Source organism: Ranitomeya variabilis, chromosome 3 (assembly GCF_051348905.1).
Source record: "Ranitomeya variabilis isolate aRanVar5 chromosome 3, aRanVar5.hap1, whole genome shotgun sequence".
Taxonomy (NCBI): domain Eukaryota; kingdom Metazoa; phylum Chordata; class Amphibia; order Anura; family Dendrobatidae; genus Ranitomeya; species Ranitomeya variabilis.
Genome location: NC_135234.1, coordinates 539,809,402 through 539,835,967, shown reverse-complemented (window position 1 = coordinate 539,835,967; position 26,566 = coordinate 539,809,402). Strand labels below are relative to the sequence as shown.

The 26,566-nt window shown below is 43.7% G+C and overlaps 1 protein-coding gene across 1 annotated transcript in view; it reads right to left on the bottom strand.

The window, feature by feature from the left end:
• PCCA (propionyl-CoA carboxylase subunit alpha) overlaps positions 1–26,566 on the bottom strand; it is a 658,713-nt gene that overhangs the window by 277,058 nt on the left and 355,089 nt on the right. Inside the window, exons 13-14 of the mRNA XM_077297080.1 lie at positions 17,381–17,524; positions 15,567–15,641 (exon numbers count right to left, since the gene is read on the bottom strand). Of these exons, the coding sequence (XP_077153195.1) occupies positions 15,567–15,641; positions 17,381–17,524 (219 nt within the window). The remainder of the gene's footprint in view (positions 1–15,566; positions 15,642–17,380; positions 17,525–26,566) is intronic.

The following is a 26,566-nucleotide window of genomic DNA, read 5'->3' as shown; positions in this document are numbered from 1 at the left end:
GCTCCCCTCCGCATTCCTTGCGGTTCCGCTCTGCTTAGCTTCTGTTGCTGCTCTCTCTTGCTGCTCTACCACTCCTATCTGCAGCCTTGCAGTTCTCTTCCCTTCATACTTCATTCCTTCCTGCTTGTTTCCTTACCTGCACCTCCTGTGTGAACAGGTCCCTACCTGTTCTTTCATACTTCATTCCTTCCTGATTGTTTCCTTACCTGCACCTCCTGTGTGAACAGGTCCCAACCTGTTCCTTCATACTTCATATCCGTACCTGCACCTCCTGTGTGAACAGGTCCTTACCTGTTCCTTCCAACACCACGCCAACCTGCCCTGTGTCTCTGCCGTGCCTGCCTGCCCTGTGTCTCTGCCGTTCCTGCCAGCCCTGTGTCTCTGCCGTTCCTGCCAGCCCTGTGTCTCTGCCGTTCCTGCCAGCCCTGTGTCTCTGCCGTTCCTGCCAGCCCTGTGTCTATGCCGTTCCTGCCAGCCCTGTGTCTCTGCCGTTCCTGCCAGCCCTGTGTCTCTGCCGTTCCTGCCAGCCCTGTGTCTCTGCCGTTCCTGCCAGCCCTGTGTCTCTGCCGTTCCTGCCAGCCCTGTGTCTCTGCCGTTCCTGCCAGCCCTGTGTCTCTGCCGTTCCTGCCAGCCCTGTGTCTCTGCCGTTCCTGCCAGCCCTGTGTCTCTGCCGTTCCTGCCAGCCCTGTGTCTCTGCCGTTCCTGCCAGCTTTGTGTCTCTGCCGTTCCTGCCAGCCCTGTGTCTCTGCCGTTCCTGCCAGCTTTGTGTCTCTGCCGTTCCTGCCAGCCCTGTGTCTCTGCAGTTCCTGCCAGCCCTGTGTCCCAGCCGTGCCAGCTAACTCGTCTGAGTTTCATCCGTGCTCATCTGCTAGTCCTGCCTGATGCCTGCACCTGTTCTAGTGTTCCTGTTCTCCAAGTGGGATCAGGAGTCACAGCCAGACACCACCCTGGAGTAGCACCTGGCATTTGCCTGCCGCACAAGTCTGACCTCACCATCAGAGGCTCCATTGAAGACCAAGGCAGCTGTCATAGTCACGCCCCTTCCAGGGTAGTCTGGTTCGTGGCACAGTGGGGCCACAACACCCCCCAAGCTCATGCCCACCAGTCAGGGTGTGTGACACAAACAACTTCAAAAACAACCACCAACAACTACCAGCCATGCAGCAAAAGCTATCTCTGACAATGAGTGCTAGCCAGAGTCCAGTTTATATGGAGATGGGAGTGGATAACAGTGCACAGCAGAGAGCCTTAATGCAGGAAAGCTTCCAGGCGATCTCAACTGAGCAGAATAACCCCTGCACTACTAATAGAAACTTACACCGTTTAATATGAAGGTAAAGTGCAGGAGTAGGAGAAATCAGACACTGCGGTCTTCTGGCTCCTCTCTCTCATGGTAAACCAGTGACCGTACCCCCCTTCTACAAGGGACTTCCAGAACCTCAGAACCGGGTTTCTCAGGGCGTGCCACATGAAAAGACCAAATCAGTCTGGTCACATGGACGTCAGATGCTGGTACACACATCCTCTCTTCAGGGCGTATACCTTACAGTGTACCAGATACTGAAGCGAACGACGAACTAAGCAAGAATCAACGATCTTGGCTATTTGAAATTCCAAATTTCAATCTACAATGACAGGAGATGGCAGTAGCGGTGATGGTATAGAGAACGCAACGTATTTTTTGAGTGGAGTTCGATAAAACACATTATGGATCCTAAATGTGGGTGGCAAAGCAAGGCGGAATGCTACGTGATTGATGACTGTCACAACTTAATAACGGCCGATGAACCTGGGACCCAGATTCCAAAAGGGAACCTTCAACTTAATGTTCCTTGAGGACAACCACACCAAGTCAACACCACACAGGTCCAGACCCACCAAACGTCTCCGATGACCCACATTCATATTTGGCCCCCATCTTCCTCAAAGTAACAAGAATCCCTTGCAGCACAGATGTAGTTGATGATGAAAATCGTTCTTCAGATAGTCCAGAAGAATGATTCCTATTAAATTAGCTGAACTTAGGATGAAACCCGTATGCCCCGAAAAAGGGGAACTTAACAGTAGACTCATGACAACAATTATTTACCGCAAATTCAGCTAGAGGTAAGTAGTGGTGATGAGCGAGTATACTTGTTGCTCGGGTTTTCCCCAAGCATGCTCAGGTGATCTCCGAGTATTTGTTAGTGCTCGGAGACTTAGTTTTCGTCACCTCAGCTGCATGATTTATGGCTGCTGGACAGCCTCAATACAATTCCCTAACAAACAGGCATTCCTCACATGTATTCAGCCTGTCTAGCAGCCGTAAATCATGCAGCTGCGGCAACGAAAACTAAATCTCCGAGCACTAACAAATACTCGGAGACCACCCGAACATGCTCAGAAAACCCAAGCAACGAGCATACTCGCTCATCACTAGTAAGTAGGTAACTAAATCCTGCTGATTCTCAGACACAAAACACCTAAGATAAGTCTCAAGACTCTGGTTAACCCAGTTTGCCCATTTGACTGCGGGTGAAATGCTGAAGAGAACAACAGATGGCTCCCCAAATGAGTGCAAAACACCCTCCAAAATTTGTAAATAAACTGCACCCCCCACCCCGGTCAGAAACAATATCGGTAAGGTTCCCATGTAATTTTACAATCTATCTGATTAAAATTTGAGCCAAGGTCTTGGCGTTCGGTAAAGCGGGTAGTGCAATTACTATGGTTTGACAAATATTTTATTGTCTCAAAGTATCTGTAAGACCTGCCTGACATGTACCTGATGTGACTCACGGTCAGGTGAATAAATTAATATGTCATTAAGATAGATTACCATACATCTACCGACCAGGTGATAAAGAAATATTTCGTTTTACAAAGTGCTGAAAAATGGCAGGAGCATTAGTCAACCCAAATGGCATCACAAGGTTCTCAGAGTGTCCCTAAGGAGTACTGAAAGCTGTTTCCACTCATCCCCCTCTTGAATACAAATGAGTTTATACACCCCCCTGAGATTCAGTTTAGAAAATTATTTTGCTCCTACAATCTAATTTAAGATGTCTGGGATGAGAGGGAGCGGATCCCGGACCATGATCTGTATTCGCGGAAATCTTGGCAGAGGAGTATCTCCCCATCTTTCTTCTTTACAAAGAAATCAGACCATCCTTGCTGCAGGGTTATGACCCTTTGCCAAACTTTCTGCGATATAATCCTTCATGGCCTGCCTCTTTAGACCAGAAATATTGTATAGTCTGCTTTTTGGCAGGACAACATTAACAGCACAGTCATAAGGAAAATGGGGAGGAAGTTCTTGAAACTCCTGCTCCGAAAACACATCCCCAAAGTCCGACAGGAATTTAGGCACAGACTAGGTATTCACCCTTGCAAGCAGAGTGCCCAAGCAGTGTCCTTGTCAATAGTCACTCCACTTTACTACCTCCCAAGTCTGCCAGGGTTGTGCAAAGTGAGCCAAGGAAGTACAAGAACCACAGGAGAGGGAAGACCCTCTAGCACATAACAGTCAATATCTTCTGAGTGCATGGCCCTTACCTGTAGATGTAACCATTGGATGATTTGAGTACAATACCAATCTCAAGGGTGCGGAGTCGAGAGATTGTGTGTATAGGTCTGGACAGTGTATGTGGTTTGAGGCCCTGGACGAACCTAGCTTCGATCAAGTTAAACAGCGTTCCACTGTCCAGAAAGGCAGAAATAACCACCTTATTTTTGCCCAGATAGATTTCAGCAGGCATAAAAAACCTCCACGCAACTCAGGCTCCTTAGTTTTCTGGCGGCTATTTACAGTGAGATAGAGAAGGACAGGAGCCCATGAAATGGCCCTTTCTACCACAGTATAAATATACACCCCTTTTGCGCCAAACAGGCAACTTGCCAGAACGAGCTGACCCACCCAACTAGACAGGTTCCTCAGATCAATTAGATCAGGTTTCCCTTTTGACCCGGATTTCCCGCACATTAGGGGGTTTCTTTAGGTCTCTGGCGAAGACTGCGATCCACCTGGATAGCCAAACACATGGCCGCCTCAAGGGAAACTAGAGTCTCATACAGGGCTAAGGCATCCTTTACCCTTACTGATTACCCTTCACAAAACTGGCTACAGAGCACGTGTCATTCCACTTAGTGTCAGTGGACCACCTTCGAAACTCTGAGAAATACTCCCCAACCAGCCGGTCTCCTTGCTGAAGCTGATGTAGTGTGGATTCAGCCAGTGAGACGTGGTCGGGGTCATAGTATATATGACCCAATGCAAAAGAAAATTTCTCCACTGCCTGGAGAAACAGAGTCAGATGGAGAGAGAGAATCCCCATGCTTGGTGGTCATTCTAAAAAAAAAAAGATTATTATCCCCACCAGTTGCTCATTGGTTCCTGAGGAACAAGGACTTAACCTGGAGTGTAGTTTACAGGCCTCCCTAAAAACAACAAACTTGTCACGCCCTTAGAGAGCCTGTCAGACAAAGCAATCTTGGACTCTACTAAGGGTTGTCTGGGAGTCATGGTCCTGGTGTGCTAGGGTGCTGTAAAAGGACAGTGCATAGATCTGCTACCTCTAGGCTGCACTACTGCAGTTGCTCGGTCAGTGCAGTGATAGGATACATAATGGATAAAAAAACTGTTTCGATCAGAGCTAATGTCACGACTGTGATGTCGAGTGTCCCAGGGCCAGGGGCTCCTTCCGTTTGAAAATAGTGCCGGCCGTGCCTACTCAGTAGCAGCTATCGGTGATCCGATAGGTCCTATTGCGCAGGTGGCGCCATCTTGGAAGACATTATTTTTCTCCTCCAAGGCGGCGCCGGCGCAATAGCAGCTATCAGCGATGTTTGGTTAAATAATGGAAAACTATTGAATCACTTCTGTCAACAGTAACAAGCGATTCCATAAAGCAAATCATGCCAAAATACCTGGGTATTTACAGAGCATATCAAAAAGTTCAAAAGTTGTTTAGGTCCTCCAACTATTAACTATGAAAATAAAAAAAAAAGAAGTGCCTCTACCATTGGAGACCCTTGACAGAAGCACAACACGCTGAATAACTCATCAGAAAGTGACCCTTTTAACAAACAGACTACCCAAAGAATAAACCCACTTTAGAAGGAAAGAATGATACAAGAAATGTAATGACTAAAACCGGTTTTTACGTACCGGTAATAGGATTTTACAGAGTCCACGACAGCACCCACAACGAGAGAGGGGATCCGCCCACCTTCCGGACAGGAACCTACAGGTTAAAAAGGGGCGGTCCCCCTCGCCCTCCAGTTTGTGTTCCAGAGTACAAGGGATACCGCCAATGAATCAGTACATGATAATATTATCTTAAACATTACTAAATACCACCACCTCTAGAGAGTGATCTCTAAGGCACACCTTCCAACAGAGTGCAGGAATAAGTAACTAAATACGGGGGGGAATGTATGGGTGCTGTCGTGGACTCTGTAAAATCCTATTACCGGTACGTAAAAACCGGTTTTCCTATCGCCACGACAGCACCCACAACGAGAGACTTTCAAAGACTATTAAATGGGAGGGACCACAGCACTAAGTACTGAACGGCCAAACTGTAAGCTGGAATTAGCAGATAGATCAAGGCGATAGTGTTTATAAAAGGTGGAAGGTGATGACCAAGTTGCCGCCTTACATATCATTTCAATGGGGACATCTGCCTTCTCCGCCCAGGATGATGCCATGGCCCGAGTGGAGTGCGCCCTGATGCCTTCTGGTGGTGTTACTCCCCTGGCAGAGTAGGCAAGACATATCGCTTCTCTAATCCACCTAGCGATAGAGCTCTTCGTGACACCAGAACCCTTTTTTCGATTCTGGAAAGAAATAAACAGAGCCCTACTCTGTCTCCAGCTTTGCGTCCTATCCAGGTATTCTAGTATTGCCCTCTTTACATCTAAGGTATGATATTTTTTCTCCTCCTCTGAACCTGGATTTTCATAGAAAGATGGTAAATAAATCTCCTGACTTCTATGAAATTTAGTTGCCACTTTTGGCAAGTATGCAGGATCAGGTTTTAAGACAATCTTATCCTGGAGAATTACTAAGTAGGGAGGATCTACTGACAATGCATGTATATCACTGACCCTCCTGGCAGACGTTAATGCTAACAGTAGAGCTGTTTTTAAGGTTAAATTTTTAATCGAAATAGAGTTTAATGGCTCAAAAGGAGGTTCAGTCAACGCCTCAAGCACCAAATTGAGGTCCCAAGGGGGTATTCTTACAATATGGATTGGGTTAGAACGCTGACATGCCTTAAGGTACCTTCACACGAAACGACATCGCTAGCGATCCGTGACGTTGCAGCGTCCTGGCTAGCGATATCGTTTCGTTTGACACGCAGCAGCGATCAGGATCCTGCTGTGATGTCGCTGGTCGCTGAATAAAGTCCAGAACTTTATTTGGTCGTCCGATCGCTGTGTATCGTTGTGTTTGAAAGCAAAAGCAACGATACCAGCGATGTTTTACACTGGTAACCAGGGTAAACATCGGGTTACCAAGCGCAGGGCCGCGCTTAGTAACCCGATGTTTACCCTGGTTACCAGCGTAAAAGTAAAAAAAACAAACAGCACATACTTACATGCGTCCCCCAGCGTCTGCTTCCTGAGCGCCGGCCCTAAAAGTGAAAGTGAAAGCACAGCGGTGACGTCACCACTGTGCTGTTAGGGCCGGAGCTCAGTCAGTGTCAGGAAGCAGACGCTGGGGGACGCATGTAAGTATGTGCTGTTTGTTTTTTTTACTTTTACGCTGGTAACCAGGATAAACATCGGGTTACTAAGCGCGGCCCTGCGCTTAGCAACCCGATGTTTACCCTGGTTACCCGGGGACCTCGGCATCGTTGGTCGCTGGAGAGCGGTCTGTGTGACAGCTCTCCAGTGATCAAACAGCGACGCTGCAGCGATCGGCATCGTTGTCGCTATCGCTGCAGCGTCGCTTCGTGTGAAGGTACCTTTAATAAACCTAGCAACCCATCTATTACCAGCTATATCACTGTTGTACAGAGCTCCTAAGGCTGAAACATGAACCCTTAGAGTGTTGACTGCTAAACCCAATTCCCAGCCTTTCTGAAGGAATTCTAAAATGGCTGAAATCGGAGCATTATCTCCCAATGGTTTCTGATAAAACATAAGGAATTTTTTCCAAATTTTCGAATAGATTTTTGTAGTAACCTCCTTCCTGCTTTTCAATAAGGTAGTTATTAAAGCATCGGAGAACCCCCTCTCCTTCAGAAGCTCCCTCTCAAGTTCCACGCTGTTAAGTGAAGAGTCTCCAAATTTGGATGACGAAATGGACCTTGAGAGAGGAGATCCGGAACCACTGGCAACACCCAGGGATCGGTGACAGACATTGTTTTGAGGAGAGAAAACCAAGGCCTCCTGGGCCAGAAGGGGGCGATTAAAATTACTCTGGCTCCTTCCTCCCGGATCTTCCTGAGAACTATCGGAATTAGACACATAGGAGGGAAGGCATATGCTAGCCGGAAGTCCCAACGGACGCGAAGGGAGTCCACTATGAGAGGTTGGTCTGCTATGTGTAAGGATGCGAACCTCCTGACCTTCCTGTTCTCCCTCGTAGCAAACAGATCTATTGTCGGCAATCCCCACAGATTGACTATCTGATTGAATATGTGTTGGTCTAGGGACCACTCTCCCTGACGAAGGGAATGGCGACTGAGGTAGTCTGCTTCTATATTGAGTTTCCCCTCTATATGAACTGCCAACAGAGATTGTAAGTGATTCTCGGCCAGAGACAATATCTGTGCTGCAGAGGTCATTAGGGATTGTGACCTTGTCCCTCCCTGATGATTGATGTAGGCCACCACAGTCATATTGTCTGTCTGTATCTGTACGTGCGAATTCTTCAGGGAAGGTAGTAAGCAAAGAAGAGCCTGGTCGACTGCAGCCAGCTCTCTTAGGTTTGAGGAATTCTGGGACTCTTGAATTGACCAACGCCCCTGGGTTAGAATGTCTCCCATATGGGCTCCCCAACCGAACGGACTGGCATCTGTTGTAATCACGTTGTCCGGAGTGATGGTCCAGAGGACTCCTTTTGATAAATGTACTGGATTGAGCCACCATTTGAGATCGTGAAGAGTGGCAGGCGATAGACTGAACTTTCTGCTCAGAGCACCGTGAAGATCTTTTTCTGCTTGAAGAACTTCGTATTGAAGCATTCGGGTGTGAACTTGAGCCCATCTCACCGCCGATATACACGCAGTCAAAGATCCTAGCAGAGACATTGCGTCTCTTAAACTTAAGTTTGGAGCTTTCCTTACGGCTGCGATCCTCTGAATGATCTTCTGCTTCTTTTCTTCTGGTAGGAAGGATGACTGATTTTCTGAGTCTAGGAGAACCCCTAGGAACAATTGATGTCTTGTGGGTTCTAGTTTTGACTTTTCCCAGTTGATTATCCATCCGAGTCCCTGTAGGGATGATATTATGGCATTTACCCTAGACGTACACTGAGCAATTGAATCTCCAATTATTAAAAAATCGTCTAGACAGGGCACTACAAGGGTTTCTTTTTCCCTGACATGGGCCATTACTTCCGACACAACTTTTGTAAAAATTCTAGGTGCCATGGACAGGCCAAAGGGCATTGCTAAAAATTGGAAATGTTTAATCTGATGGTTTACCCATACTGCCATCCTGAGGAATTGCTGGTGATTTCTGTGAACTGGAAGATGGTAATACGCATCTTTTAGATCCAAAACCGACATGTAGCACCTAGGAAACAAAAGCTTAGTTGTTGATTTAATGGATTCCATCTTAAAAGCGTGGTACTGAAGATATTCATTCAATTTACGTAAATTTATGATAGTCCTAAAGGACCCATCAGGCTTAGAGATCAAGAATAGCGGAGAATAAAAGCCCGTCTTCTCCTGATGTTTTGGTACTTCTTCAATAACTCGCTTTGTAAGCAATTGTTGAATCTCTAATTCTAAGGCCTGTTGTTGGGCCGGAGTATCCAGTGATGTTATAATAAAATGATTTGGGGGAGTTCTCAAAAACTCTAATTTTAATCCTGACCCGACTACCCCCATTATCCAGGCACTAGAAGTTATCTTTTGCCATTCTGCTGAGAAGAACTTTAGTCTTCCCCCTACTGGCAGATCTGCTTTATCTGTAATTACGTCTCCGTCTTGAGAAAGATGAAGGGTTTTTATAGTATCCACCTTTCTTCTTTTGATCCGACGTCTCCCAGTCACGATTATATCCCTGCTGGTCTGACTGGAATTTTCTGAAGGGCATGCGTCTCCGGAAGGCGTTCCTAAAAGTGGGATTAAATGCTTTAGGAAATCCCTTCTTTCTATCCTCTGCCTTTGCAAGGATGTCATCCAGCACCGGGCCCAATAGGTACTCACCCCTACATGGAATAGAGCATAATTTGGCTTTTGCCTGGGCATCCCCCTTCCAGGTCTTTAGCCAAAGTGCCCGTCGGGCTGCATTTGAGAGCCCCGCCGATCTTGCAGCCAATTTCAGGGAGTCAATTGAGGCATCTGCCAGATAAGCCGCTCCTTCTCTGACCTGAGACAGGGAGTTTAGTAATTTATCCCTAGGTGTTTTGGCTTTAAGCTGTTCTTCCAGCTGAGTCACCCAGACCATGATTGATCTCGCCGTACAGGTGCCTGCGATTGCAGGCTTAAAGGCTCCAGATGATGCTTCCCATACTTTCTTAAGGAGCATGTCAGCCTTCCTGTCTGAGGGATCTTTAAGGAGTCCTACATCCTCTAATGGTAGTGAGGCTGTCTTCGAGGTAGAGGCTACTGCCGCATCCACTTTCGGGATTTTCACCCACTGGGATAAGGTGTCATCCTCAAAGGGGTACCTTCTTTTTGCGGCCGAAGGTAAGAACCCCTTATCCAGCTTGTCCCATTCTCGTCTGACCAGATCTTTAATGGTCTCTACCACGGGGAAAGCTCTGCGATTTCTCTGGCTCAGTCCTGCAAACATGATCTCCTGAGTGGTTTTTGGCTCCTTGCTCTCTGCCACACCCATAGTTGCACGGACTGCTTTAATTAAAGTCTCCATATTCTCAGTGGAAAAGCAAGGCCTTCCTTCCTCGTCTGAGGAGGCTGATGATGAACTCTCCGAGCACTCACCCTCTTGCAATGAAGGGCTGGAATCGGATATTATTTCCATACTACTCTTCTCATGCCGTTTAGTTTTAAGGGACGATTTTATTTCTTCCCTAATTACTTCCCTCAAATCCGATACACGAAGAGGGGCCTCTTCTTCTAACGTACGGCATATACATAACTGACACAATTTCATTAAATAGGTGTCAGGTAGTGGCTCTGTGCATAACGCGCACTGCTTATGCTTGGACTTTGAGACCTTTTTTCCATATAAAAAAGCATAGTATAGGAGACAATTTGTATCAGCCAATGGCTCAGATATCAAACTCACCACCGCTGATGAAGAATAGAGTACCGGTTTCTGAGGGGGTGAGGTGCGACGTGACGTGCCAGGGTCCTGCTGCCCGCGTGCCACATCTCCAGTATGAGATCTGCCGCTGCTTCTCTGCTCTCCTAACTGTCGGTGTTCGGCGTCTCCTGTGGAAGACATGTTGCCGCACACCTACTCACCAAGCGCTGCCTCTTTTAAAAGGTCCCGCGCTCTTCCTCCCGGCCTCCTCCGGAAGTCGTTAATCTACTTCCGGGTCATAAGCGCCGACGTGCTCCTGCAGCGTCGCGCGCGCGTGGACGACCCGGGGCGGCGCGCCTTCCCCCGGGAACGCCACCTCGACCGCTCGGCTGGGCCGGTCCTTGCCAGACGAGGGGGGAAGCTGAATACAGGACTTCCCCCGACGCTGCTTCCGGGCCCCCGACTCTGCCGTTCTCACCTGGACACCGCACAGAGGCTTGGCGGACCCGGGTAAGCGAAACTGTAGGCTCCCGCCGTCCGGACAGGAACCCAAACTGGAGGGCGAGGGGGGCCGCCCCTTTTTAACCTGTAGGTTCCTGTCCGGAAGGTGGGCGGATCCCCTCTCTCGTTGTGGGTGCTGTCGTGGCGATAGGAAAACAGGCATTTCTCTTCACTCTTAACCCCCGACCGGAGCAAAAACTTTACTGAGCCGAATTCCTCAGGGGCAGTCTCCAGGGTAGACCCCCGTTATGAAAGCTGACTAAAACTAAGCATAAGAAAAAAAATTATACACTACAGGGAAAAATAAGGCTCTATATGAATCTCAAATGTAACAAGTACTTGGACTTTGTGACAATAAAGGATGAAAAAAGTCACTAATCTTTTGTGTCACTGTTTAGTGGCACCAAAAGCAAGAAGACAACTTAAGCAAAATTATTGATCAAATCGAAGTGGTCAACATTTATAAAAATTCTGAATTAGCCCATCAATATTTATTATTAAGCAAAAGGTTTCCAACAAAAGAACATCACAATATCAGGTATAGGTTATAACTCAAATCATAATATTGTCACCAAAAAAAACCTTACTCAAGATTTTAAATCAAATCAAAGGGTAAACGAGTATATTCAACCGTACAAGGTTTTTTTTTATTAAATCACTTAACTAAAATAGTAGCACTATTAAACAAAGTAACACCACCAAGAAAAAGCAGGCCAATGTGTGGGGTAATAACATGAAGGTATAGCAAACGGTCAAAAAATTCAATTTAATCAAAAATTAAATAATAAGTAGTCAATTTTCTAGTGACTGCATAAAGGTAAAGTGCAGATGCATATATAGTATAGGAAAAGACAATATACTATACACAGGCTCCTAGTAGCAGCGTGAAGATAAAGTGCAAATGCAAATGTATACAAAAGGATCTATTGTAAACTTAAAATCTCCAAAGCAGCAAAGTGCATTCTCATGTGAGATGGAGATTAATAGTGCAATGCAGAGTATTAAATTTGAAGTGCCTGCTGTACAAGAAAAGAATAAATAATATAATTGTGTGGGCTAATACCTACATAATTTGAAGAGTGAAAGGACCCCGACCTGCCACCTCTAAGCGCGTTTCGCCATGTCTTCGTCAGGAGGCGTGGACGTAGACATGGCGAAACGCGCGTAGTGGCGGCAGGTCGGGGTCCTTTCACTCTTCAAATTATGTAGGTAATAGCCCACACAATTATATTATTTATTCTTTTCTTGTACAGCAGGCACTTCAAATTTAATACTCTGCATTGCACTATTAATCTCCATCTCACATGAGAATGCACTTTGCTGCTTTGGAGATTTTAAGTTTACAATAGATCCTTTTGTATACATTTGCACTTTATCTTCACACTGCTACTAGGAGCCTGCGTGTATATTATATTGTCTTTTCCTATACGATCTATGCATCTGCACTTTACCTTTATGCTGTCACTAGAATATTGACGACTTATTATTTAATTTTTGATGAAATTGAATTTTTGACCATTTGCTATAACTTCACGTTATTACCCCACACATTGTCCTGCTTTTTCTTGGTGGTGTTACTTTGTTTAATAGTGCTACTATTTTAATTAAGTGATTTAATAAAAAAAAACTTTTATAGTTGAATATACTCGTTTACCCTTTGATTTGATTTAATATCTTGAGTAAAGGCTTTTTTGGTGACATCAATATTTATTGACTATTTACTTATGCAAATCCCAGCCACACTGCAAATTCAGTTACTCAAACATTTATATAAAGAACTTAACCCCTAAAAAATTCATACTGGGAACGTACTTTTAGTGCTGTACTTGCAGAAAAATTCACTTTTAATCCATATACAAATGACAGTGCTTCAGTGCACCACTTGTGCGGCCAATGTCTCACTGCACTGCTACGCCCTCTGATTTGCATACCTAACATTGCCTTAGCTTGTTTGACAGCGCTGGGTGTCTCACAATGCATGCTGCCAAAGCTCAAATCCCTGTCACTGCACACAGATCTTGTAGTGAGCATACAAATTCAGATAGGAGCTGGAGATCAGACAATGGCCTCAATCACACTAAGTGCATGCAATGACACAGAGTGCGCAGTTGAGCTGCTCCAGTGTCAGTGTGCAAGAGTAGGTTCGGGGATTTCAATTAAGGGAAATTTGCTGTGAAAAAAAAAAGCACACCAGTGTTAGATATGCAAATCAAAGGACGTAAGGGAACACTGAGACACTGGCCACTCTAAGGGAGCACTGAGAAACTGGCCACTCTACGGGAGCACTGAGACACTGGCCACTCTACGGGAGCACTGAGACACTGGCCGCTAAGAGTGCACCGAGACACTGGCTGCTAAGAGTGCACCGAGACACTGGCCGCTAAGAGTGCACCGAGACATTGGCCGCTAAGAGTGCACCGAGACACTGGCCGCTAAGAGTGCACCGAGACACTGGCCGCTAAGAGTGCACCGAGACATTGGCCGCTAAGAGTGAATTGAGACACTGGCCACTCTAAAGGAGCACAGACATTGGCAACTAAGAGTGCATGGAGACATTGGCCACTAAGAGTGCACCGAGACACTGGCCACTAAGAGTGCACTGAGACATTGGCAACTAAGAGTGCATGGAGACATTGGCCACTAAGAGTGCACCGAGACACTGGCCACTAAGAGTGCACGAGACACTGGCCACTAAGAGTGCACTGAGACATTGGCAACTAAGAGTGCATGGAGACATTGGCAACTAAGAGTGCATGGAGACATTGGCCACTAAGAGTGCACTGAGACACTGGGCACTAAGAGTGCACTGAGACACTGGGAATTAAGAGTGCACTGAGACACTGGGAACTAAGGGTGCAACGAGACATTGACCACTAATGGTGCAATGAGACATTGGCCACTAAGGGTGCACTGATGTGCCCTTATTTGCATATGAATTAAAAGTGATGTTTTTTTTGCAACTACATCACTAAAATTTAGGTTACTGATATGATTTTTATCGGAGCCCAGTCCCCTATATAAATAAGTAGCTTAATTAGCAGTTTTGGGGTGACAAGACTTCCTCTGAGCATAGTTGTTTTAGAAGGCGAGAATGGGTGCATTTACGAGTGACCATATTTGTTATTAAATCATTAAAACACCACGGTTAATTGAAAACTCTGTCTAAAGGAGGAACCCTGTGAAAACATAATTATCTTACTTGCAATTAATTCAACAATTAGACACAAAAGATGTTGCTGACTAAGAATATCTGCTGTCATTATACTAAACATCATCAAGCAATAGCCTTGATGTCCTTACCACCGTGCTGGAGCCTCTGGCATAATTAAACTGTGTTTTGCATGGACTGTAACATACCATGTAAAGCTTGCAGGCATCTCCCACCCCTCAAATTTCAATTCATTTCCTCTCCCTTAAAACACAACTCCCAGCCCGCCATGTCTACCTGACAAGTGACAGCCCAATCTGATTAAATGCTTGCAAGGGAGGGGACAAGTGGGCCTCCATGACAGGCCAAAAGTGATCACCATGGAGATGCATAATTACAGCTGTCAACGCGTCTACTGTCCTGCTGGCATCAATTTGATTGCTCCCAGCAATAATGATAGCCAAAGCTTAGTGCGCACTCCCCTGCACCTAAACACTAGATCTATCCCTTGGTCCATTTAGCCGACATGCTACATTCATATAAGCAAATAACAGCAGTACGTGGGATATTTAAGGCATTCGAATAGTTTTTCCTTTTCTCCAGATAGCTTGCAAGCACAAATGTTATTACACAAAAGTCCTGCTGCAGCATTAATTGAAGAAAGGTTTGATGGGACGTTGTCCGTAGGGGGTACGGTCTTGTCCATTATCACTTGTACTTTCAACAGGTCTCACGTTTGAAAACTGCAAATTGCAGAAACTTGCAAGGGCAAAATGTTTGACATCTTGTTAGCTATTAAAATGTATAAAAAAAACACAAGTGGGAAAAAAAGCCTGAATAATTAACGTGCATTTTAATTCAATGATCCCCTTGCTCCACGTTCACAAGTGATACTTAAGCACAGCCTCTAATGTATGTTTTCTCTGCTAATATTTAGCAAGACATAATGCCTGTTAAACCCTTGTAATTTTTGTTCTACTCACAGGCTTTGAACACAGCATGAAGTCTCTGAGCCAAGGAAGGGTCAGGTCCCATTAGAAAGAATATGGGGAAAACAATTTTAAGAAGTGAAATAAATCACATATCCAATAACATCTTTAAAATTTTGAATTCTCCACTATTCCATGTAAGTAATCAGTGTGAGTAATCTTACACACAGATGGTATAGCCCCTGACCGTTTCCAAGCAAAACACGAGGTCACAGTTACACCAATTTTACTTTTATTGCACAGAAAAGGGGGACCTTTTTGTTCTTTTTATGCAGCAGAAAATTGATGAACAAACACACTATGCAAAATGTTCGACAGACAAAAGTGCTTTGTCAGTCGTGAGCCGACTGTGGCGCAATATAAAGTAATATCTAGGCAGGCATGCTAATTAACACAACACTGCAGCCTTTCTAAATGCAAAATGTAATAATACAAATAATCATAAAAATAATGCCAAATGTAATAATAATAATACAAACAATCATAATATAATAAGGAAAATATAATAATAAATACAAATAGTCATAAGAATTAATTTGCTAAAGGATATTTGAACATACCCCTGGCAAATGCTGTGGCTCACCATACTGGGAAAGACGACCAATGGAGGGTAGGCCGAAGGATTTGTATGGATCCTGAAACAGTGAAGTAGAAATAAAATATACACCATGAAAAAGTCGAAGTTTAAGACAATTCCAAGTGGTAATTAATACAGATAGTGAAATATAATAAATTAGCCTACACTGGTAAATTCACAACATTCACAGCTAAACTAGGACGATACTGGATCATCAGAATTATATATGCTAAATGTAAAAAGATCTGAGATGTACAGCAAACAATATATGCTAAATGTAAAAAGATCTGAGATGTACAGCAAACAATATATGCTAAATGTAAAAAGATCTGAGATGTACAGCAAACATGAAAAACAAAAATAAAAAAAAAATAAAACATTTGCTCATGTAAATACGGAAGTGCAGACAACATGGAAATGTTGCCCAGCACAAATAAATGACGATGCTCATTTTCCTTCAACCTGCAAAAAAATAAAGGTTGGCATTTTATTTGGTACTGTGAACAACTGCACGGTTTTATTCTTGCAGACTGATGTATGGACTTGGCAGAGTGAGCACACATTGGGTTTGCACGGTTACTACAGATATGCAAATTACCTCTTCAGAGAAAAAGACGACTTGTTCTCTATAGCGCCACATGTTGGAAGTAGCGGATCCTACAAGTCACAATCAACCCTCTAACGAGTCTTGCAATATGACTTGGGATAAGAGCCAAATCAGTGTCTCAAAAAAAATAAATAAATAAAATAAATAAATATAAAAAAAAAAAGTTTCAAAAACTAGTGCAAAACTACCCCCCTCACCCCAAAAAACCCCCAACAACTTAGGCTGGTTTCAGACTTGCGTACGGGAGTGCTGTGGATGGCAGCGTACTTGCTTCCTTTTTCCTCCCAGAAACCACGCCTACGCCTCCTTGCGTCCTGCGGTGCCCTGCGTACCTATCTTTAACATTGGGTACCCAGGGACGTGCGCTGTATGCGGATAATTCCGCATGCGCCGTTTTGACGCTGCACCAAACACAACATGTTGCATTTTGTTGAGGTCGGCGCAGCGCCAAAACGGCACATGCAGAGGCATCCGCATACAGCGCACGTCCCTGCGTACCCAATGTTGAAGATAGGCACGCATGGCACCGCAGGACGCAAGGAGGCATAGGTGGAGCGTAGGTGTGGTTTCAGGGAGGAAGAAGGGAGGAAGTACGCTGCCATCCGCAGCACTCCCGTACGCAAGTCTGAAACCAGCCTTAGGCTAGTTTCACACTAGCGTTAACTGCAATACGTCGCAAATGCGTCGTTTTGCCGAAAATACGCATCCAGCAAAAGTTCTTGCTGGATACGTTTTTTCGTCATAGACTAACATTAGCGACGCATTAGCGATGCATTTGCGACGCATTGCAAAACGTCGCGTCCGTTTTGCGACGCTTGGGCGTGTGTTAGCGGACCGCCGGGAAAAAAAAACGTTACATGTAACGTTTTTTGCTCCCGACGGTCCGCTTTTTCCGACCGCGCATGCGCGGCCGGAACTCCGCCCCCACCTCCCCGCACTTCCCCGCACCTCACAATGGGGCAGCGGATGCGTGGGAAAAATGCATCCGCTGCCCCCGTTGTGCGGCGGAGACCACGCTAGCGTCGGGAACCTCGGCCCGACGCACAGCGACGGGTTGTTCCCGACGCTAGTGTGAAAGTAGCCTTAGAGATCCTTAAAAACAGTTTTCAAATCCAAGTCCTTGACTTCTCCTTAGACGTTTAGCAAGAGAGTGAACAATTATATAAAGACTATTACCAACATTATTTTACCTCGGCGTAAACACGACATTCAACTGCCCAGCCATTTATGGGGATATCCGCCTGCTTATGCCTGAGAGAGTAACCTTTCGCAACACGGATCATTTCCTCCACAAGGTCCAGCCCAGTAATACACTCTGTGATGGGATGTTCAACCTGCAATGACAAAAACACAGTAAATACAGATTGGCAGATATCTCACTACTTTTCAATTGTAAACCTGAAATACCAGGAGCCTGAAAACTCCGTTTTATCAAACCGATATGTTCTAGAAGTTTTTTTAAATTGCTTTCAACTCACAGCTGATGAAAAGATGATGGATATTTATTTTTCACCTAAAAAGATAATTTTTTTTTTTTTTTTTAGGTTTTAGTACCAGTGATTTTTGGTGGCTTTTTGCACTTTCCACATTAAAAATCATGCAATCCAAATATTTCTGTTGGAATTAAATGATTTGCTACATGAAAATTGTCAAAATGCCAGCAAAAAGCCTATAAACCATGTCAAACAACAATCAACCTAGAAAATGCAGAGTTTGGGGGAGGGGGAGAAGTTGTAAAACACCAGAGGAAAAAAAATGCACACTTGTAGTGTGCTTAAAGGGAACTTGTCAGGTCCCCCATTGCCTCCAACCCAGCAGCATTCAGCTATGTGCAATTAAACTCCCTGCCACACCAGCCCTGTATAACATAATTCAGTTAAATAAAGGCTTTAAAAAAGCATTGATAATGTCCCAGTTTCCTATGCCAATGGGGGCTTTGACTAGTTGATATGGCAAAAGCAGCCCCCAGACTAGTCAGCCCTCTTATGTTATCACACCACTTTGGGCGTGATAACATAATTTGCACAAGCCGGCCTCATTGCCAGTTCATGCAAATCTTGCGCATGTGCACCGCTCATTTCGGCAACGTCACTGTGTCTTTGAAGTCATCTTCAGAACTTCCGGTCATGAAGCTGGGAAGAGTACACCCAGCTTCAAACATGCAGTGACGCTGCAGAAATGAACGGCACATATGCGTGAGATTTGCATGAGCTGGCGATGAGGGCAGCTAGTGCAAATTATGTTATCACCCCCACAGGGGTATGATAACATGGCAAGAGGGCTGACTAGTCTGGGGAACTACCGCCCCAAACACTAGTCAAAGTCCTCATTAGCATGGCAAATGGGGGACAATATAAATGCTTTTTAAAAGCATTTAACTAAATTACGTTATACAGCGCTGGTTAGGCAGGGAGTTTAATCACACATAGTTGTATTCTGCTGGATTGGAGGGCATGGGGCATGGGACAGGTTCCCTTTAATAGATGTACTATCCTATCCATGGGCCCTGGGCCGGTCTGACCATGGACAGGATACTTTGTCATCACCAATCGGCCCCGCTCACGGGTGGTGTGTGGCTGATCGCGGCCGGATGTCAGCTGATTCTTACAGCTGACACACGGCACTAAGTGCCAGGAGTAGTCACAGACCGCTCCCGGCACTTTAACCCCCGGAACACTGCGATCGAACATGATCGCAGCATTCCGGAGCCGGCACAGGGGCTGACAGTCCCTCTGCGTTTGGATCGGAGACACAGCGGCACGCCGTGGGGTCCCGATCGCTGCCATGGAGACCAGATGTCGTCATGATCGACATCCAGGTCTCCAGTGCGGAGACTTTGTATCATGCGCAGTAATGATCAGGAAGTCTCTCAGGTCAGTGTGCAGTATCTGCAGTGCTGGCAATTTCTATAGCATGCTATAGAAGCGACCAACCTGCACAAAATGATTGTCCCATAGTGGGACAATGTGTAAAACTTAGAATGAAATAAAACGTTTTTTTTTGTTTTTTTTTTAAATAATTGTAAAAATATTTAAGAAAATAGTAATAAAAAAAAATCAATATTTATTCTATCACTAAATAAATATTTGAATGAAAAAAAAATCTAAACAATAAAAGTACACATTTGGTATCCCCGCATCCATAATGACCGACCTATAAAACGGTCTCACTGGTTAACCCCTTTAGTGAACAACATACAAAAGAAAAAAAACAAGGCAAAAAACAATGCTTTATCATCGCCAAACAAAAAGTGGAAAAACACGATCAAAAAGACGGATGTAAATAACCATGGAACGGCTGAAAAAGTCATTTTGTCCCGCAAAATACAAGCTGCTATACAGCTCCATCAGCGGAAAAATAAAAAAGTTATAGCTCTCAGAATAAAGCGATCCAAAATAATTATTTTTTTTTATATAAAATAGTTTTTATTGTATGAAAGTGCCAAAATATTTTAAAAATGTTGTATGTGAGCTATCGCTGTTATCGTACTGACCCGAATAATTAAACAGCTTTATCAATTTTACCACATGGGGAACGGTATAAAAGCCAACCCCCAAAAAAGAAATTCATGATTTGCTGGTTTTTGTTCATTCTGCCTCCCAAAAATAGGAATAAAAAGTGATCAAAAAATGTCATGTGCCTTGAAATTGTACCAATAAAAACGTCAACTCGTCTCGCAAAAAACAAGACTTCACATGACTCTGTGGACCAAAATATGGAAAAATTGTAGCTCTCTAAATATGGTGATGCAAAAACTATTTTTTGCAATAAAAAGCGACTTTTAGTGTGAGACAGCTGTCAAACATAAAAACCCGCTATAATGCCTCTTTCACACATCCTGATATTTCCGGTACCGGATATGTCAATGTCTGTGTAATACTTGCGGCACACGTGTGGCATGCGTGTGCCACATCAGTACCACAAGGACGGGCGCCAGGGAAGGAGCGTTACAGTAAGCACTGTTCCCCGGCGCCGGGTGCTGAACACGGCTCTCATCCTTCTTCCATGCTTGTGCCGATCGCTGGCAGAGCAAGGGAGAATGATAAGAGCCGTGTTCAGCACCCGGTGTCGGGGAACAGCGTTTACTGTAATGCTTCTTCCCCGACACCGATGCATGTCACATGGATGACATCCATGTGTGTTATACGTATGCACGTGTGCAGGATGTTTTGTGCCCTGTGCTGACATTAAAAAACAGACATGTCATCGTGTTTCGACCATGGACACACGGTCCGTGGAAACACACTCACATGTGCACAGACCCATTCACCTGAATAGGTAAAAAGCGCTCTGTTCCTCCCAAGTCTCTCCGCATGGCTGCCCAATGGTATAAAATGCTGTGACACACCCATGGTGTCAATATGATCACTGCACCCCTAGATGAGGTCACTTTTGAGGGTTTCCACTGTTTAGGGGCTTCAGGGGCTCTGCAAACGCGACATGGCGTCCGATCTCAATTCCAGCCAATTTTGCGCTGAAAAGTCAAACGGCGCTCCTTCCCTTCCGAGCTCTGCTATGTGCCCAAACAGTGGTTCCCCCCCATATCATATGGGGTATCGGCGTACTCAGGACAAATTACACAATAACTTCTGGGGTCCAATTTCTCCTGTTACCCTTGGGAAAATAAAAAAAATTAGGATCTGAAGTAATTTTTTGTGTGAAAAAAAGTTAAATATTCATTTAAAAAAAAAAAATCCCCAAATTCCTGTGAAGCACCAGAAGGGTTAATAAACCTCTTGAATGTGGTTTTGAGAACCTTGAGGGGTGCAGTTTTTAGAATGGTGTCACTTTTGGGTATTTTCTATCATATGACCCTTCAAAGTGACTTCAAATGTGAGGTGGTCCCTTAAAAAAAAAAAAAAAATGGTGTAAATGAGAAATTGCAGTTTAAATTTAACCCTTCTAACTTCCTAACAAACAAAAATTGGTTCCAAAATTCTGCAGATGTAAAGTAGACATGTGGGAAATGTTACTTATTAAGTATTTCGAGTTACATATCTCTGTGATTTATGGGCACGAAAATTCAAAGTTGGAAAATTGCTAAATTTTCTAAATTTCCGCCAAATCTGTTTTTTCACAAATAAACGCAAGTTATATCACAGAAAATTTACCACTACCATGAAGTACAATATGTCACGAGAAAATGTTAGAATCACCAGGATCCATGGAAATGTTCCAGAGTTATTACCTCATAAAGGGACAGTAGTCAGAATTGTAAAAATTGGCCTGGTCATTAACATGCAAACCACCCTTGGGGGTAAAGGGGTTAAAGAAGCTGTCCACTCCTGGACAATCCCTGCTTAATCAATTCAGTGTCCCACAGAAAAAAACATTGTATACTGACAGCTACAGTGGCAATGTACCAGTGATGTCAACAATACTGTCCCCAGTGGGTGACGTGACAAGTCATATCACCGCTGAAGCCAATCAGCAGTCGTTAATCGACTACAGCTCATCAGTAATATAGCAGAGTGGAAGCCTGCTCTGATGAAATAGTAAAGCAGCAGTGTATCAAAGGCCACTGATTAGCAGCTTTGGTTCCAATGGGAACAGCAATGCCCACATCAATTGAACGACGCACTTGTTGGTGAGTGTACATGGTTTTTATTTATTTGGTGGAACACTGTATTGATTAAGCAGGGGTTGTCCAGTAGTGGGAAACCCGTTAATTCACTAGAAATTTTATATATATATATATATATATATATATATATATATATATATATATATATATATATATATATATATATCCTTCATACACAACCCTATTTATATATATAGAATTACTTGATAAAAAAAAAATGTAAAACCATAAACTGCACCATTTATCAGCTTTTTTTTCCCAAAATGCCAAACAGTATAGTTTTGCTATTGTTATCAGACACGTAGTTGCTGTTATAAATGATATTTTACCAGTGGCTAGGGTATTTTGTAAGTGTTTCACTGTACGCGGATACAAGACTACATATTTTGTTCACTGTATAGGAAAATAGTCTTATTTTTTAATTCAGTGATTGCCAGATGAATTGCTTAATGAATAAAAACTACATTAATCATGCAATCTGTTGTACTTTACATGTACTAGTTGAGAAAGCTTATCATCATGCAGTTCTGTTATACACAACATGGCAAGCATGGCAGCAGCTTATAATTTCCTGTATGACTAGTTTACTAAATCTTAGCCATTCGCCTGCTTTCACTAACCTGTCCTGACAAGCAACCAGATTAGCGTACTCTTACATCAGCGCAGTGTAGCAGAAATGAGCAGATGGATTCTTCAGGTTTTTTCCCTCTAGACTTATCTGCGGAGTGCTTAGCATGCACAATAGAAAACATGGACTGGAGATCTTATTAGCAAATTATTGCAAACAGTTTTGGAAGATGCCATTGTGGGAATAACCCCAGCTTTCCACACCATGCCTATGGGTAGCCCGCTTACAGAGTGTGATATTCTCCAAAAATTTTGACTAGCATATGGGCAGCATAACTTATATACCAGTTCTGGGATATTAATTGCCATCCCTCCACAAATCAAAATCATCACAAATCCATATATGTATTTATACAGAGAGGAAAATGCTGTATTTTTCAGACTACAAGACGCACCAGACCATAAGACGCACCTAGGTTTTAGAAGAGAAAATTAAGAAAAAAAATTGAAGCAAAAAATGTAGTAAATTCTGTACTAATGTCCCCTATCCTGGTATATATGGTCCCCTCATCCCCATCCTGGTATTCATGACCCCCTCATTCCCATCCTGGTATGCATGGCCCACTCATCCTTATCCTGGTACGCATGCCCCCTCATCCCTAGCATGGTAGGCATGGTGTTTCTCATCCCTAGCCTGGTAGGCATAGCCCCCCGTCATCCCTAGCCTGGTAGGCATGGTCCCCTCGATCCCTATTCTGGTATGCAGGACCCCCATAAAAAAAAATAAAAAATAACCCAAACCATTATACTTCCCTTCCTGCACTCCATTGCTGCGCCTTGTTCCGATGCCAGCAGCTGACTTATGATTGTAAGCAGCGCATAGCAAGGACGTCACGCGCTGCTTACAAGCCGAAGACAGCTGACAGAATACTGCCATGACAGGACTATGTACGTTGAGAGCAGTGAATATTCATTGCCCTTTAATAGGAAGCACAGCATTTCCTGCAGCTGCCGGACGTTCACGTGTGCCTGCTACTAAAGGGAATGAATATTCACTGCATTCCACGCATAAGGGAGCGGCTAACAGCGTGTCCATTATTAAAGAGAAATGAATATTCACTGCCCTCCACGCCCATGGGTGTGGAAAGCAGTGAATATTAATTTCACTTTAGCAGAGGCCACAGGAGTTAGCAGCAGCCGCCAGCTCCTGCCTTCTGTGACTAGTTGTTCTGCCGCTCCCCTACCTCCCCACCACAGCCAGAGCAGGTACATCCTGACTAAGATGCACCATCCATTTTCCTCCACATTTTTGGAGGAAAAAAGTGCATCTTATACTCCAAAAAATACGGTAAGTATTTGAAACACTACTAAGTTTGCAAGTTTTCCCACCTACAAAGAATGAAGAGGTCTGTAATTTTTATCGTGGGTACACTTCAACTGTGAGATACAGAATCAAAAAATAAAAACCAGAAAATAACATTGTATGATTAAATATTTTAATTGTATTTTATTGCATGAAGTATTTCAGCAACCAACCAGCAAGAATTCTGGCTCTCACAGACCTGTACCTCTATTAAAGACACCTGTCCACTCACAATCAATCATACTTCAACCTCTACATCATGGCCAAGACCAAAGAGCTGTCTAAGTACACCAGGGACAAAATTGTAAACATGCACAAGGCTGGGATGGGCTACAGGATAATAGGCAAGCAGCTTGGTGAGACGGCAACAATTATTGGCACAATTATTAGAAAATGGAAGAAACACAAGATGACTGTCAATCTTCCTCAGTCTGGGACTCCTCCATGCAAGATTGAGCCTCGTGGGGTAAGAAGGATTCTGGGAAAGGTCAGGAATGAGCCCAGAACTACACGGTAGGACCTGATCAATGACCTGAAGAGAGTTTTGACCACAGTCTCAAACATTACCATTAGTAACACACTATGCCGTTATAGATTAAAATCCAGGCGGGCACATGTCCAGGCCCGTTTGAAGTTCGCCAATGACCATCTTGATAATTTAGAGGAGGCATGGGAAAAGATCATGTGGTCAAATGAGACCAAAATAGAACTTTTTAATGTCCACTCCACTCACCATGTTTGGAGGAGGAAGAAGGATAAGTACAACCCCAAGAACACGGTCCCAACCATGAAGCATGGTGGGGGAAACAACATAGTTTGGGGGTGCTTTTCTGCAAAGGGGACAAGACTCCTGCACCACATTGAAGAGTTGACAGATGGGGTCATGTATCCTGAAATTTTGGCCAACAACCTCCTTTCCTCAGTAAGGGCATTGAACATGGGTCGTGGCTGGGTCAACCAGCATGTCAATGACCCGAAACACACAGCCAACTAAGGAGTGGCTTAATAAGAAGCATTTCAAGGTCCTGGAGTGGCCTAGCCAGACCAGACTATAATGCCCTGCACCTGCCCAGAAAGCTTAAAGATCTGGAAAAGATTTGTATGGATGAGTGGACCAAAATCCCTGCTACAGTGTGTGCAAACTTGGTCAAGAACTACAAGAAATGTCTGTAATGCAAACAAAGGGTTCTGTAACAAATGTTAAGTTCTGTTTTTCTATTGTATCAAATACTTATTTCATGGAATAACATAAAAATTAATTATGCAAAATCCTGTTTCTCATAGTTGAAGTGTACCTACGAAAAAAATTACAGATCCCTCGATTCTTAGTAGATGGGAGAACTTGCTAAATTGGCAGTGTATCAAATACTTATTTTCTCCACTGTATGTATGTATATACATACATAGATACATATATATCTATGTATATATGATATATATCGTATATACATACATAGATACATACATACATACACAAACACACAAAACACTGGAGAAACTAGTCGCATGCATTACTCAGGTGTGATTTTGACCCGTCCTTCCACACAAAACACTTCAAATCCTGAACGTTCCATGGGCTCCTATGAACTCTGAGCTTTAGTTCCTTCCATAAATTTTCTTTTAGATTTAGGTCAGGTGATTGGCTGGGCCATTCTAGCAGCTTTATTTTCTCTCAAACCACTTGAGAGTTTCCTTGGCTGTTTGTTTAGGATCATTGTCTTGCTGAAATGTCCACCCTCATTTTATCTTCATCATCATCCTGGTATATGGCAGCAAGGAATTTTCTAATTGAAACTTTTATTGATTTTTCAGTTAAGGCAATTAACATAAGATAACAAGACTAATACAGAGTATCAGAACAGGAGTGGGTTAAATTATATTGAATTTAGTAAATAACTGTGATATAAATATTATAACAGTTTAAACATCAAGCAATTCGCTTATAAGTAGATATCACAAATAGGGAATGGAGAAAGTAGGAAGAGAAAAGCTAGATACTATAGAGTTTAGAGACCATGAGAACCAGTTTAGGCTGCAGATTTATATCAATAGTGTGTTTTGTACATTTTTCCATTCTTCCTTCCTTATTATATGAAATTTGCCAGTGCCATATGCTGAAAAACAGCCCCACACCATGATCTTCCCACCTCCAAACTTCACCATTTTGGTGTTTTGGGCGCGATATGCATTGTCTTTTGGCATCAAAATATGGTGCGCATTATGGCATCCAAAGAGTTCAATTTTAGTCTCATCTCACCAGAATATATTCTCCCAGTATTTCACAGGCTTGTCTAAATGTTGTTGAGCAAACGTTAACGCACTTAACATGCTTTTTGTTGAGCAATGGAGTCTTGCATGGTTAGGGTGCACACAGGCTATGAAGGTTGAGTGCATTACTTATCGTTTTCTTTTAAACAATTGTACATGCTGATTCCAGGTCATTCTGTAAGCTCTCCACAGGTGGTCCTTGACTTTTGGACAACTCATCTGATAATTTTTTTTACTCTTCGGTCTGACATTTTGGAAGGAGCACCTGGTTATGTCCGATTTACTTTGAAATAATATTCTGAAGTTTTTCTGAAACTAATGTCATCAGTGCGTTTTGCAACAATAAGGTAGCAAAGGTTGATACAGCTAACTAGTTTTACCCATCAGGAGATGCTTCTTTTGTGGCATCATGGTAATGGGACAGCAGTTGGACCAGTTGATTTTATCTTTCACTAAATAGCAGGAGTACTTTCTAATTACTGATAGATTTCAGCTTGTGTCAGGACTTTCCATTTTTTTGCACCTCTCTTGAAGTGTTTAAAAATATTTTCTGTGTCATCTCTCATTATTACACACAATTTATGGACACCTATG